Source organism: Phoca vitulina, unplaced genomic scaffold (assembly GCF_004348235.1).
Source record: "Phoca vitulina isolate PV1807 unplaced genomic scaffold, GSC_HSeal_1.0 scaffold38, whole genome shotgun sequence".
Lineage (NCBI taxonomy): Eukaryota > Metazoa > Chordata > Mammalia > Carnivora > Phocidae > Phoca > Phoca vitulina.
In genome coordinates, this window is record NW_022589741.1 from 16,545,832 (window position 1) to 16,561,444 (window position 15,613).

Genomic DNA, 15,613 nt, shown 5'->3' on the forward strand with positions numbered 1-15,613 from the left:
TACACCTGCCCCAACTTGACCAGACGGTATAGTAATAAATAGAACATGGCTTCAGATCCCAGTTTAACCTTCTATTAGCTGGAATCCACAGCAAGTTGTCTGACATCCCTGAGTCTCCATTTCTTTTATTCTTTCCTTAATTCATTCAGTCATTCAATAGTAACTTGTATCAAGTGCCTATATTAAGCATTATTACTGTTGTCTGAAGTGTCTACATCTCTCAGGTGGGAAAAATAACAGAATCAGGGAAATTTATGTAAGCAAACCGGTGGCTGAGTGCCCAGCATGCAAAGGTGATCAATAGGTGTTTGCAGACTCTGGCTCTGGATTAGAAGGGCTTGCCTGGCCTGGGAGTGGTGTCAGCTTCTCTAGAAGCTAGATCCCGGCAGCGCAGAGTGCAAAGAACAATCACCCAAACGTACATAGAATGTTAAATGTTACAGAGTACATACCCACAGACACAGGCAAGGATGTGAGGAAATCCCTCGGGGCTTTAAAAATGAATCCCTTTTTACCTACTTGGGAGAGAACAAATGGGCAAAACGACAGCCCTGAGTGATTCCAGGCGGGCCTGAGAGGGCTGTTGGGGAGGGGCCCGCATGGCTTCTCTGGGCAGGACCGACCTCCTCAGGTGACAGCAGAGGGCTCGCCCTTGGTGGCATAGCAAGAAAGATAGGCAGTGAGCAATGGTCTCGTTGCTGAGTGTATAATTAGAGCCTGAGACAAATGCTCGGGAAGGGAAGAGAAGATGGTTTGGGGAGAAGTTTGACTTTGGGAGAAAAAGGAAAGAAAGGACTCCTGGAAGGAGTGACTTTTGACCTGCAGCCTGAAGGACTCCCAGGTGTGGCCTAGATCAGGGTTTGGAAAACTTCTCTGAAGGTCCAGATGATAAATAGACTTTGCAACTCTACCCTCGTAGATGAATGCAGTCACCGATAATACGTAAGTGAACGGGTGTAGCTGTGTGCTAATAAAACTTTATTTCCTAAAACAGGCAATGAGCCAGGTTTCACCTGTAGTCCATGGTTTGACAACCCCTGAATGGCTGAATGAGGCCTGGGGTCAGGGTGGGTATGCAGCAAGGAACATTCCAGAGGGGAAATGTCATGCACACAGACCCTGGCAAGAAGGGGCTTGTTGCACTTGAACACGTCGGTGTGACTGCCACACAGATAAAGCTGGAGGAGATAGTGTGGGATGAGCATGGGCAGTGGGCAGAGGCCGGCCTTGCAGGGCCTGATAGGCTGTGGGAAGGATCTCTGTCCTTAAACCAAAATGGGAAGAATTGCAGGGTTTTAAGCCGGGGGCTAGTGGGGTCATATTGGAGATTGTGTCGAGACAACTGCCCGCTGCTGGGTGGAAAACAGAACAAAGGGCCAGAGTGTCACCTTGTCCAAGGGGAGCTCAGTGGGAACTAGGACGAGAGTGGAGGCCAGGGAAGGGGGAGACTCGGGGAAGTTTGCTGACTTGCTCAGGGCCCCTGGGCCCCGTGGCCACAGCATAGATGCTAACGTGGGCCTCCCCACCCCACGTGACATGCTACCAGCTCTTTCAGGAAGCAGCAGGGGACCCCTGGGGTCATGGCCCTGGATAAGCATTTCCCAAGGCGGATTGCTGAGGGAGTGATCAGCTTGCTTACACTGACCCAGGGTCACACCCAGATTAAATGCAGGTCTCCGACACTCCTTCAGTTGTCCAGCAGTGGCCTTTGCAAAGGACTGTGGGTAGTCTGTATTGATGCCCTGGAATCCATTCACTGGAGCCCTGTCATCCCATCCAGCCTCATCTGTGTTCTCCTTACAGCAGTTCTTTCGAGCTTGGTCCCTTGGTTGCTCGCCCAGGGCTTAGACGCAGCTATCCTGACAGCAGTCCCGAGTGACAGTTCACAAGGAGAAGAGACGCTCTGAGAAGTGGACAAATTAACTTATCAAAGCACAGAAATGAAGGCAAGTGGCCATCCACATTGCAGTAACGCATAGCAACGTTATATCAGAGCACTGCCTTCATAACGATGACACTGAATTAAGGCCAAGACTCTCACTCTATTTAAGAGGACCGTGGAACATGTAATTCTCTTTGAAAGAATTTTTGGGAACAGTGCTTTCAAATAAATAATTAAAATCTCCAAAATTTTAGTGCTTGAGGAGCAAGATTATTATTAATTCATATGAACACAAATTAACGTAAATCCTGCGTCCTTTAGGAATGTTGGATGAAGGATACCTTCTGCGTACACGCAGACACATCCCGTACCGTTTATTTACAGACATGTTCGTATTTGACGAAACACTCCGATCACGAGATGTTTCTCCCGGGAGCGTCAGAATCAGTTGTGAGAAGAGGTACACATTCATTGTAAACATTATGATCTCCGTGAAGCGGCACATTTGGCCTTGTCTCGAGTCCTGTTTTCTTCCACTTACCAGCTCTGTGACTTGGGTCAGTAAAGCCCGCGGTAGGGGCACGGGAGAGATCCCACCTTCTGTCTCAGACCATGGCATTAAAAAGTAAATTAACGAATGCTTGCATAGTGCTCACACACGTACCATCTCCTTTAGTCTCGTTAAGTAGTCTGTGGGGTGATAATCACTATTGTCACCTCCATTTTGTAGATGGAGGAAACTGACGCTCAGGGGGATTGAGTCACTTCCCCAAGGTCACACAGCTCATCAACAGAGAAGCCACGTTAAACTCAGGTCCTCCCACCCTGGGGCCACCACATTCATAGTGCAGATGGTGCAGAGCTCAAGAGCGAGGACAGGATGGAATCCAGCACGCCCAGCCGTGCACCTGCATGGCCACATCGGCCCAGCGGAAGGTGCCTTTTTCTTACCTGCATTAAGGTGTTGTCCAAGTCCATGGACATGGTACAAAGGCAGGGCAAGTGGGAGAGACAGAAAGTACAGAAAGAGGGCCACGGGAAGACATCATTTGAACATAATCAGGCTGGCACATGAAGGCATGTGGAAGAGGCTGACAAAACAGCTGTTCCTGCAGGAAGTTTGGGGGGCAGGTGTCAGCAGGTGGAGCAAGGGAATCCGGCTGGAGGCAGAGCAACAGATTGTCATCCACGAGAGCTGTGTCTCCTGCCCACCCCTGGCATGTGCGTGGTGTGGAAGGTGCCCAGTGGGTGGGGCAATTAGCCAGTATCCCAGGGCGCCCGGCTCTGTCTCTCGCTTTCCCTCCCACCGCCTTTCTGCAATTAGATTGCGCTGGGTGATAGCTGCCAAGCCGCTTTGTTGCATCTGATGAGTTTATTAATTTCTTGGGGGCTAATGGGAGGGTGGATGGGAGATTCATTTCCTGACTAGAGCTTAGGGGCTAATTAGTCTCTTTGCTGTGTCCCCAGAGGTTGGCGGCGGTGGGGGGGGGACACATTGCTCAGACTGTCAGATCTGGCTCCGAGTAAATCATTTCTATCCCTGGCTTTTGTGGGAACCTATCTGATGGCTTGGGTAAGATGAGGGAGTCTGGGGCTGGGGCAGGTGGGTAGTGAAAATCGGGTCCCCTGAGAACAGCAGAGGTGGGAAAGTAGGGGTGGGCGGAGCTGAGGTCTTGCTGGCCCTTCTGGTGTGAAATACACATTGAGGTGACAGATCGGACTCTAAGAAGTTCAGTCCTTGTCTCACACGTCCAAATGCTGACATCCAGCCCAATTGTTCTTTATGTCCTTCTATCTAAATCTGGCCCTTCCCACCCTAAGAGACCACTGGGAGCCAATTCTAGCCCTTTTGAAGACAGGGAAATGAGCCTCCAAGAGAAGAGTCATCTCACTTGACATTGGAAATGGAGTGTAAAAACCCAAGAGAGAAAGGCTGTCCAGGGTTCTTGCTTTCTCTGGTTCTCCAGGCCTGCTTTCATGGAGCCCATGTTGACATCCCCGCCCAAGAGACAGCAGCAGAGACAGGCAAGTCTCGTTTTAGGAGTCCGACAACTCCAGATTCAAGCCTGTGCACCACTACTAGGTGGGTGACCTTAGGCAAGCCGCTAAATCTCTCTGAGCCTTGGTGTCCTCATAAATCAAAATGTCGGCACTCTCCACAAAGTTGGGGAGAGAGTTCAAAGAGATGATAGAACACATCTAGCCCAACAGGTGTCTCGTCACTATTGTCCCCTTCCACTCTGTGCTTGAAAATCATCCTTCCCACCCAATATGCCCTGCAGAGAGAGGCAGGTAGGGGGGCTCCAGCAACAAGCTGATGTGGCTGGCCCCTTCCAGAAGCAGTAGGTGCTCTAGAGAGCTAGTGGGGGCTCACTCGCCTTCTGCCCACACTCCATCAGCAGCAGCAATCTGCTGATATGAAATGCTGGCTTCCCCTGCTTCCAAGTACCAGCCCCCAAGCAAGATGTTAGGGTATGAGCATAAACCGGCCAGCCCCACACAGGCTAGTGGGCAAGACAGGCAAACGAAAATGTGCAGTAGGACACTGGAAGAGCCAGACAGGATGGCCATGAAGGCTTGCTTGGGAAGATGCATCTGGGGCTGAAGCTCGGGCCTCTCAGCTGATGGGTGAGGCGACCCTAGGACAAGGTGGAGGGACTCTTATCTCAGCATCAGTTTATCTGTCAAATGGGGCCTCCCATGTGGCTATGCATGAGACTCTGCTTGTAAACTAGAAATGAATGAGTGTATGTCCAGGACCCTTCTGCCCTTGCAGATGTGGAGAAAGCTGCCCACCCCTCTCCAAGTGACATCCTCATAGGGGCTCGGAGGGGAGTTTGGGGTCATCTCCCCTTTGGCAGATGAAAGGCTCACCTATGAGACCATCACAGCTTGGCTCTCCCCTCTTCAAGCTGCAGACCATGATGACAGAGAGAGGGTTACTGCTCCCCAACACCCTACTGGGTGGGGTCAGGGGCCAAGGGTGAGATATGTCTTCATGTTGTTCGATTTTTCACAAGAAGAACCCGGAGCCCAGCTCTGGTGAATCCGTGGAACTTGGGAGGGTTTTCCAGGGAAGCTGCTGCTGGTGCCTGGAGGTGCCTGGCAGAGGTGGATGTGTGCATTTCATTGGGTTTCCAGCCAGCTGTCAGCCATGTTTCCTGGCTGCCCACCTCCAACACTCAGCAACAGAAATGATTTGCCAGGGGCTCTGGCTAGTAGAAATATATTGGTATCACACACACACACACACACACACACACACACACACAGGCGTGCATATTTGTAAAAGGGGTTCCACTGAGAAAATAAACCATCTAAAAACCCAATGAGATTGAGTTTAAGTATAGGCAACTTTCTAGAATGGAGAACTGAGTCAATTGTGCATTTCCCCCCCTTGAAGACAATGGGGAAGAGGAAGGAAAATAGTGTCAAATACATTCTCACAAGGACCCAATGACATTTCTGTGATTATTCACATTTTATAGATGAGAAGACATGCTCAGAGGGGGTCAGTCAATTTTTGGAGGTTATGCATTTGAGACCCATGCTCCTGGGCCGGGCTGAATAATCTAGCATCAAACTGGTGCATCCAGGATCTCGGTTGGCTCTGAGGGCAAACGTTAGCACCCCCACTGATAGATGGGGAAACCGTGATTCGGAGAGATTTAAGTAACTTGCCTAGGTTCTCACAGCTAGTAAGTTAATCAACCAGGATGAGAACCTGGGTCTTCCCACTTCCAGTTCATTCACCTATTGAACAACTCAAGCAACATTCACTGAAGGGCCAAGTATATGCCGGTTCTCTCCGCTATACCGTTCTGATTCTTATTTAGGTAATCGGAATTACTGATGGTAGGCTGAAACAAAAGAGCTTTGTGGCTCATTCCTGACTCAAGATAATGTGATTCCCCATGTTTCATTCCCTTCCGTGTGAGTGAACATCTCTGAAACGCATTCCATTCTTGATTTTTCTGCTTTCCTCTTTCACCTCTCCTGGGTCATTACCCCTGTCTCTCCTTCCTTTCTCAGTGTCCCCCCATCTTCTCTGACCCCCTCAACCCTATGAAACAGTAACCCTGCCTTCGTCCAGCCCCTCTCCATACTCCATATCCCTGCCTCCTTCTACAGCTTCTGTGTGGCCCCAGCCAGAGGCAGGGGACTGGCCTTTCAGCTCCTTCCAACCCTGGAGGCCCGCACATGACCTCAGCAACCCTGCTCCCCAGCCGCCTCCTAACCCCATCTCTTCCCAGCCCTCTCTCCTGTGTCTCCTCAGATCGGCCAGTGGCACGTGGCAGACGGGCTCAGCATGGACAGCCACCTCTACGCCTCCAACATCTCCGACAGTCTCTTCAACACCACCCTGGTTGTCACCACCATCCTGGTAAGTGGAGGGGCCCCGGGCCTCCCAGCTGCAGCTCCCCGGGGTGCCTCCTCCAGCTCTAGGAGCGCCCGGACTTCCCAGGGAACTCAAGATGGGAGCTCTAATCACAGCACCGAGGCCAATTTATGACAGTGTAATTAAACGCAAGTTGCTGTTTCATATGGAAATGATATTTGATGAGTTCCAGAGCAGCTGGGGAAGAGGGATGGAGTAGAGAGACACCACAGTTTGTGGATGCCTCTTCCAGGGGCACCCGGTCAGTCAAAGTGGCTGTGCCTGGCCCAGGGAAGGGGACCTTCTGACTCGGGGGGTTGGGGGGTGGGGGAGAAGCCCAGCAGGGGGCTGGATGCAGTCCACCACGGTGGCCCCCACTCTTTCACGACAGCCTATCTCACTTGGCGCCTGTTGTGTATAAAAATGCGCCCTGCAGTAGATACCCGAATAACATGCGTGCCCCCCCCATTAGATACCCGAATCTCAGTAGGTTTTTATGACCTGTTTCTTCATTTCCAGATGGTCAAAAGAAAGTTCTCAATCTATAGAGCAAGGGACCATCTGCCTTTTTTATTTGATTCAATTCTCGTCAACAATTACCAAACCCTTCTCCGCATGGGTCAGGCACTGTGCTTATTCCTGGAGACACAAAGATGAGTAAGACTTGGTCTCTAGCCTCAAAGAGGTTATAATTTAGTAGATGGCAGAGGTCAAGTGCATTCATGGCCAAGGTCGTCGTCTTCTTCCCCTGTGAGGACCTCAGGTTTTAGAAGATTTGTCAATTACCCCAACTACATATATTAAGCAATAATTAGTTTGTTCCTCTCCCCTCGCCCTCCCCTTTTAATGAATCACAAGCGTATTTCCCGGTCTGGCACAGTGTCTTATCAGCAGGAGATAACCACTGTTGCCACGTTGATATAATTCCAGCCCAAAGCAGAGACTTGATGTACTAGTTAGTCTGCTCAGCCTTATCATTGCAAATTGCGCAAGGTCTGCCAATGTGTCTTGTTTCTTTAGCCTTTTTGAGATAATGAAAGGGCTCTGGGACCTCCATCCCTACCTTCATGAACTCCTGGGGCACAGGAACATTAGACTGGAATTTTTGATCTACTGTGGGCAGAGTGCAGGAAGAGCCAGGAAAGAGGGGAACAGCTAGAACTCTGGGGTTTGCAGGAGGGAGAGGTCCCATCCCATCAGGAAGGTCAGTAAAGCCCCCCCCCAGAAAAGAAGGGACACTGGAAACAGGCTCCTGAAGACAGGGAGAGATGGGGAGGGAGAGATGAACAAAGGACAGCATTATGGGGTGTTTAGGAAGTGCCGAAAAAGGCAGCTTCTCCAGGAACTAGGCCTTGGTGGAGGGGGAAAGGATGAGGCCAAAAAAGTGGGCTGGGCCCATAATGCTTCAGGACTTGGATGCCACGCTGTTGAGTTTTCCCTTCATGGTAGGAGATGGAGTCAGTGAATATTTTCATGCATTTATTCAGTGAATATTTGGGGGGCACTACTGTATGCTGGGCATTGTTGTAGGTGCCCAGGAATGGACAGAACTGGAGGAGGGGAGTCAGGGTGCTGAGAGCGCAGGTGTCTGTGTGGACCCCATTGAGCCAGGGAAATCCCAAGTAGAGACCTGACTGGGGGAGGAGGGAGCCAAGCGGCCCTCTGGGAGGGAATATTCTGGGCAGAGGGAATGCAGAGCAAAGGATGGAGAGAGCAGTCCCAGCTCCCAGGGTTTTGGTCACTCTCCCTCTCAGCTCCAGCCTTAGCCTGTCTGAACCAACGTGGAAATGCCAGAAAGATTGGAGGCTGGTGGTGTCACCACCACCCCTCCTGAGGTCTGGTAGAACCTGGCTGCGCTGGGCGATGGCAAGCTGCCATCCTGGCTGAGCAGGATGGCGGGGACCTCCCTCCTGCTGGCTTCTCTACCTCTGCTGTCCCCTGCTGTCTGTCCCTAAAGCCCATGACCTTCCTGAGGCCCATTTCCCTCTTTCACCTGAGCGTGACCTCCTTAGAGGCTCTCTTCCCAATTGCTCAGTCTACCCCCCATACTCCCTTCCCCTTTGTCAGCATGGTCTTTCTAAGGAGGACCCACCACCCCTGCATTTAGAATAGAGACCCCTCATCATCAGGCCCAGCCTGCCGTACCTGCTTCCGCTCCATGTGGCTTGGGGTCTGGTAGTCCGGGACTGCCTGCCATTTCCTCACCGTATCATGCCATTCCCTGCCTCTGCCTATGCTCTTCCCTCAGCCCAGAATACCCTTCCCCCTCATTCCCATTTCCAGCTGGAATGCCGGTGCACCCTTCCAAGCTCTGTTGAGATGTCATTTCTTCCATGAAGTCTTCCCTAACCTGACTCCTGCCCTCTCCCCGTGTCTAGCATTTTGCCCACACCTCTCTTGTGGCATTTCTGCTGTTAGAGGTGTCTGCTTCCACCCTACTCCCCTTCTAGAATGAGAGCGCCTCAAAGATTGGGGTTCCTGACACAAAGTAGGAGCTCAATGATTAGAATTTGAATAAAGGAGTTTCTTCCAACAGGGTAAGGGGATGTCCCTTAAAAGCCAACCAGGGTTTGAGAGGGACGTGGGGTCAACGCTGGGTTATATTTCTTTCCCCTCTCAGGGGCTGGACTCGGACAGTGCTCAGAACTTTGGCATGGACCCGGGACACTGAGACCACAGGGTTGTGTTTCTAGACCGGGAAAGGCAACGTGACTCTGTGTGTATGAGCGCATGTGCACATGTGCACGTATGTGTGCGTGTGTGTGTGTGTGTTGTTCACATATGCATATGTGTGTTCACAAAGGGTGGCAGCAGGGCCCCTCTGTGTCAGGTGACATTTAATAACACGGTAAGTACAATTCAGACCCAGATCTTGTCTTGTGCATGTGTGTTTCAGATGGCTGCTCTAAGTCAATAACTCACCAGGACTGATGATCTTAATTTAGTCCCTGGGGACCATTTGTGGGTTATCCTTGGCAAACGCTAATCCGGAATGACTTATCCCTTAAAACTCAGCATACATCCCTGTTGTCTCCTGTTGTTGTGGGGGTACACTTGGGACATGTGAATGATGTATTTGCACAGAATTAGCAGTAGCTCTCACTCCCTGGACACTTAGCCTGTGTCAGACCCTGAGTTAAAACTTTTTGCCTGCTTTACCCCCTCCATTCTCGCAATGCTCTTGCCAAGACAGGGACTTCTGCTCCAGGCCAGCACGCGGTCCCCACATACTCCAAAGTGCTGGTGAGCCCCAACCTTTCTGACTTTTTGACTTTCCCACCCATCTCCTCCCTCCAAGATTGGCCTTTTGTATGTTTACTTTGAACATGTCAGTGAATTTCTACGTTAACTTGGGAGTAGAGAGTATCTGGGGAGAAGAATTTCATGAAACTCGTTGGGTTAATTAAAGGCAGGTTGAGATGTTGCCAGTCCAGGGGTGGGATCCCCAGCCAAGCCCTGTCCCTAAGGCCATTTGAGCGCTGTTCCCTCAGTCCACGAGTGCCTAATGCTGGAGCCAGATGAGGGTCTTAAAGAAGGGGAAAGGTCCATCCAGGCCCCACTTACACTCTCCCGGGGAGCACATTCTAGAGAGTAACTGGACCCTGTGGGTCCCTGGCTGTGAGTGCAGCAGGAGTTCTGAGAAGTGAGTTGGCACCACGGGAGGTGATGGGACCCCAGAGACAGAGGTGAGTTACGTTAAGCAGAAGAAGAGGAGGGAGAGTGCTTAGGGCAGAGAGAAACCCTTGAGCCGAGGATAGCATGTATGGAAGGCAGAGGCCAGCCCATCTCACTGACACGGCAGTGAACTTGGTCATGAAGCAGAACCACATCACCTTCGACTCAGAGCTCCCTCTCCCTGACATACAACCTTCTGCCTTCTCTCCCATTTCACACCCACAAAATCACTCTCCCATACCATCCCCTCATGACCTCTGGTCCGTCTGACTCTCCATCTTCCCCAACCCAGCGTGAGCTCAGCAAACCAGCGTTTCAGCACTTCCGTCTCTTAGCTTCTAGCACAGTCTCCACCATGATGCTCAGCCCTCCCACCTCATGTCTGTCCCAAGCCCGGGTGTCCCTGCAATCCCTGCAATCCCAGCTCCCTGTCTACAGTCAACCTCCCGACTTCAGCTGGGCCTTGACACTCCCTGGGCTCATGTCTTGTTCCTTCCCTGTCCTAGGCCCTGAGCAGTTCAGTCAAACCCTTCTGCACACCAAGCCTTCAATCCTGCCACCAACACAACTCTGTGGGCTGGCAAAGACTGCCTGCCCTCCGCCCCCTCCCCTCCTCTCTGTATCCACGTTCATCCATCTCTCCACCTCACCTCCAGGCCCGCTTCCCAGCATCACTCTCACCTTGGCCCTGTCTTCTTCCATTCATCCCTGGGACCTTGCTGCACCAGCTAGCACTTCTCTTCCTTTGCTAATCTCTCCTTCCCCCGGGATTCCTCCCCTCTGCCTACAAATATACCCGGGTCCCTCCCATCCTCCAATACCATCGCCACCCCCTACCCATGCTCGGCTGCCCCCCCCCCCCAGCTACCCTCCAGTTTAGAGGATCATAAATTGTGGTGTCAGTGGTTTACAGGTGGGGAGCTGATGCTGGAGGAAGACGTGGCTGGTAGCCGTCAGGAGGAGAGACAATCTTCCCGCCTTCCTTTATCCCCTAACTTCTCAGAATTCTGGTCCCTTCTCTCGTGCACCTCTCATTTGCTCCCCATTCCTGCAGAGTCCTGCCGGCCCCACTGAACCTGCCTCAGAAGGATCGCCAGCGACACCTGGCCCAGGTGCCCCTTCACAGCCCTGTTTCATCTCTGTGCGGGACCGTCTGCATGCTCCTTCCCCAACCTCCTTCCTCCTTGGCTTTCATGGCCACATTTTCCTGATTCTCAGCTTTTCTGGCTGCTTCTGCTTTGTCTCTTCTATGGCTACTCTTCATCTTCCCACGGTGCAAGCAAGGGACAAGAGGGTCTTGTCCCTCTTCTGTCCTCCCTCAGTGCTTCCCCCTCGGTGGCCTCACGTATCCTGCGGCTTCAGCCATCCCCTTCTTACAGAGGCCTCCCAGGCCCTGGCCCAGTCTTGCTCTCACTCCCCAGTTTAAGCATTCATCCAGGCCTTTCCTCCTGGATAGCCTACCAGCACCCCACATTCAACATGTTCCAAGTCCTCTTCCCTTCCAAACCGTCCATGTGAGTGATGACGCCATCCTCAGTCATCCACCCATGCTCCACCAGCGTGAGGGCCCCTACCCTCTGCATCCCACACCCACCCTGCTGTCCAGCCTGACTCTCTTGGCGTCTCTTCCAGCTCCCAGCACTACAACCTGAGCCAAACTAGGCTCAGGACTCAGTGTCTCACATCAGGAGAGAGTCTGCCCTCACCCCCAGATGTCTGTCTTATGACTTGATATTCTTAACCCTTAAGTCTTGCAAACCCTCCCTGCTTCCCTACTATGTATGTACAATGTGCATCCACCTTGTCCTGGCTTCCAAGGCCCATCGGACCCTAAATCATCTAATTTATCCTCACAGCCACCCCGTACGCTCCAGCTGAATGGAGAATCCATTGTCCCCTGAAGAGGCCATGCTCCTTCTCACTCAGGATCATGCCCTAGGTCTTGCGTTTCCCCTTCCTATGGTGCCTCCCTTCACACCTACTCTATCCATCTTCCATCGCCCTCTGGAGCCCAGCTTGGGTTCTGCCTCCCCCATGGAACCTTCTCTGGACATTTCAGCAGAGAGCCCCACCCCTCTTCCTGGAGCTCTCATGGCTTGACGTGCTCTGCTTTGGGGTGCAGTTGGTCAGTGGGTGTTCTTACCCCACCTGCTATGTTGTCGGCAATCTAGTATCTCGTGATGCGCTGTGATAGGTCTGCGTGCAGGAGACAAAAGGAAGGAAAAGGGAAGGGATGGAATGGGGGGTGAGGTCAGATGATGACCTTAAACAAGGTAGAAGGGCTTCAGCTCGACCCTCTGTGCACTGGGGACCCTTGTGTGTTCCTGGTATGAGAAGTGCCTGGAGGTCGGGAGGGGAGCTCCTTGCCACCTCCAGGGTAGCCCCCCGTCACCCGAGTCACTTCCCTCCCGCTCCCCTCTCCTCCCCAACCTCTGCCTTGGCACCCCCATCCCTTGTGGCTGAGACACCAGGGCTAAGATGAGAATGACAGCTGCCCAGTTTTGCTGCAGGAAAACCCGTATTTAATGCTGAAGGGGAACCACCAGGAGATGGAAGGCAATGACCGCTACGAGGGCTTCTGTGTGGACATGCTCAAGGAGCTGGCAGAGATCCTCCGGTTCAACTACAAGATCCGCCTGGTCGGGGACGGCGTGTACGGTGTTCCTGAGGCCAACGGCACTTGGACGGGAATGGTCGGGGAGCTGATTGCGAGGGTAAGGAAAGGGCAGATGATCTGGACTTGGAGGTGGGCTGGGGAGGGAGAGGGAAGGGCCTAGGGTCGTGCCGTATGCTCATGAACCATCCACGTATTCAGGCAATCATGCATTTTTCATGTAGTTGTCTGTTCGTTGTGCACATCATTTCTGAGTCGGCACCGAGCCAGGCATTGGTGGTACACAGTGGTGAAGAAGACCACCGTGATCCCTGCCCTGTGGCTCTCCCAGCTCAGCACCTGTCCCAGGTGCAATGGAGGTGTTGACCAGTCAACATGGATTTGAGGGTTTGGGGTCCATTTCTGGAGGAGCTTGGTGCTTTTGTGTGTTCTGATTATTTCACTGCTCGGTAGCACCCCCTGGCAGAGCTTGGACAGGCCTGAGAGGGTAGAACACACCACATCCGTTGACTCTGATACTGGACAGGTGCCGTCAGGGGAGATATGGTAAAATAATAGGGGGAAAGGGATGGACTGTCAGAGCAGTTGGTCGTGGTTACGGTTCTCTTGTTGCTCTTTGTCTTTGTCTGCTCTTGTTAATGTGCTCTCACAGACCCAGAGCCATGGTGCACTTGGACAGGCTGTAGGTTTCCAGAGTGAATGTAGGGACTTGGTTAAAATGCAGGTGAGCATCACAGAATGTCAGTCATCTGTTCAGTTAGAGCAAGGATCGAGAAAGTTCTTCCAGGGGGAAATCTCTCGTTTTCTTGGTACACACTATTAACACCTGTAAAAGTTAATTAAATCATTACTGATTCACTGTCCATGTTTCTATAACCGAGTTTTTGTGGTCAGGTCCGCCTGGCGGACACTCCGTGCCGAGAGCTCTGACCTGGCTTCTTAGCGCGACCTTGAACCAAGCCCTCTCCTCCTCTGTGTTTTCCAAGTGGAGAAGGAGCTCCTGCAGGGGTCCTGCAGCCTCCCTCTGAATGCCAACGTGCAGGGTGCTTACATACATTATCTCTAACCCTCTTTAAACATACCTTTTAGCTAGTTGTTACCCTCATTTTACAAACGAGCCATCTGAAGCTCAGAGGGCTTGAATGGCTTGTCTGAAGCCGCAGGTTAATGTGAGATGGGGCTGGGATTTGAACCCAGATCTGTCTAACACCAGGGCCCACGTTCTTTCCCACCGCCGCTCACCACCGCAGCTGGACTGTGATGTCACCAAGAAAGGTATCCTTCAGTCCAGGCCCTTCCTTGCCCCCTTACTTTTGATGCTCCCTCCCTCCACATCTCCCTCCCCTTCAGCCTGGCTTCCTTCTTTTCTTTCCTTCCTTCCTTTTTTTTTTTCCCCCTGCCCTTGATCTCTAAAATTAATATGATTTTAACCCTTCCTACATGCCACACATGGGACATGAGACAAATTTTTGCCGTCCTAGTCTTGAAGGATAAAAATGTTAGTCGGGCCGTTAAAAAAAAAGCAGTCCTTGGCAGTGCATCATGAAACGTTCTATCTGGACAGGAGCATGGGAAGATATTTAAGAGCTGAGGAGGGATGCTTAGAAAGGGTTGCCTGGCAGGATAGACAGCATTTGCAATGACCCAGCAGGGTACACGGCGAGACTCGTGCAGAGAACTGTGGATGCTCCAGGGTGAGCTGATTCCGAAGTGAGGCCTTGCTCGCAGGGAGAGGCTTGCCCACAGAGGACTGATCAATCAACAGAAGGCCTAGAAGGAGCTCTGGGAGCATCTCACAGGGGCAGGGGGTGAGAGTGATTTCTTCCAAGAGCTGTCTGCTCTCTTTGAGACTCGAGCCCACCCTGCCGACGATGCCCTTGCTGCAGCACAAAAGGATGTGTCACTCCTCTGTTCAGTCCCAGAGCCCCTCCTGGCACAGTTTTCTGGTCTGCATCTCACTGTGGAGCCCAGTGGTTAAACCCCAGAAAGCTCAGCTGCTGAGCCTTTTCCTCCTCCTCTTCCCGACAGATGTGGTCACCTTGAGCCCGTTTCTTCAGCCCCCTTGGGCTGCCTGGTGACTGGTAGGGTGACTTCAGGGATGCCAGAGTTAGTGTAGAGCCAATCCCCTTATCAGCACCCTAATGAGCTGTGACATGGGCTGGCAGGGAGAGGAGAGGAGTCTGGGACATGCAGTTCCATACCGAATGACTTAGGCCATCAGCCAGGGATCTTAAAATTCATCCCAGGTCATCTTTCAAGCCAAAACACTGCTGCTTTGGTCTCATCAAGACCTGGCTACATAATATTAATTAATTAGTTAATTAAACCATTAATTCCGTAACTATTTATTATATACCTTCTGCTATTCCAGATGCTGGAGATCCGGTGGGGACAAAACGAGCACAGATACTCCCCCATGAATCTTACCAGTGAGAGACAGATGTTGACGAAGGATCATATTACTATATAATTTCCACCATAAGTGCAAGGGAGGCAAAGTCAAAGGAGCTATGAGAACGCATCTGAGGGCAGTAGGATCCAGTCTTGAGAAGCAAGTGGGCAGGGGTGGGAAGGCTTCCCTTGGGAAGTGATGTCGGGGCTGGTGTCGAAGAATAGGAAGAGCATTCCAGCCCGGAGTCTGTCTGAACGCCACTGGGGTTGGTCCTGGGCAAGAGTGGGTGCTGCTGGGACCCCCCCTTCCCTTGGTTCAGTGCTTTGATATGTCTGCCAAGATGTTCCCCTCGGTTTAAAGTTAGTCCTAAAGCCTGGATCCGTCCTGCGTGACCTCCTCCCCAAGTCACGCAGGGACATTTTAGAGGCTGCAACAGCAAAGCCTGGAATGTCCCACCTGGAAGAAACTCCCGAGCCCACCACCCCTAAATCTGTCACTTCTGCTGACGAGAAAGCCGAGGCTCAGAGAAGTTAAAAGATCACATAGCTGGTAAGTGGAGAGTCAGCACTGAAGCCCGGGTCTCTCTGACTTTAGCGCTCATGGTCTCGGAGGACACAGATCCTGATGCTAGACAGACCTGAGCTTCAGTTTCAGTTCTTCCCCTTCCGGATG

At 52.0% G+C, this 15,613-nt stretch overlaps 1 protein-coding gene across 10 annotated transcripts in view; it reads left to right on the forward strand.

The window, feature by feature from the left end:
* The window catches only part of GRIK4 (glutamate ionotropic receptor kainate type subunit 4), a 428,651-nt gene that overhangs the window by 344,152 nt on the left and 68,886 nt on the right, over positions 1–15,613 (forward strand). For 9 of the 10 annotated variants that reach the window (XM_032428067.1, XM_032428069.1, XM_032428065.1 and 6 more), the window contains 2 exons: positions 6,159–6,266; positions 12,446–12,649. In XM_032428067.1, the coding sequence (XP_032283958.1) occupies positions 6,159–6,266; positions 12,446–12,649 (312 nt within the window). The remainder of the gene's footprint in view (positions 1–6,158; positions 6,267–12,445; positions 12,650–15,613) is intronic. The other variant, XM_032428074.1, reaches the window with a different exon arrangement.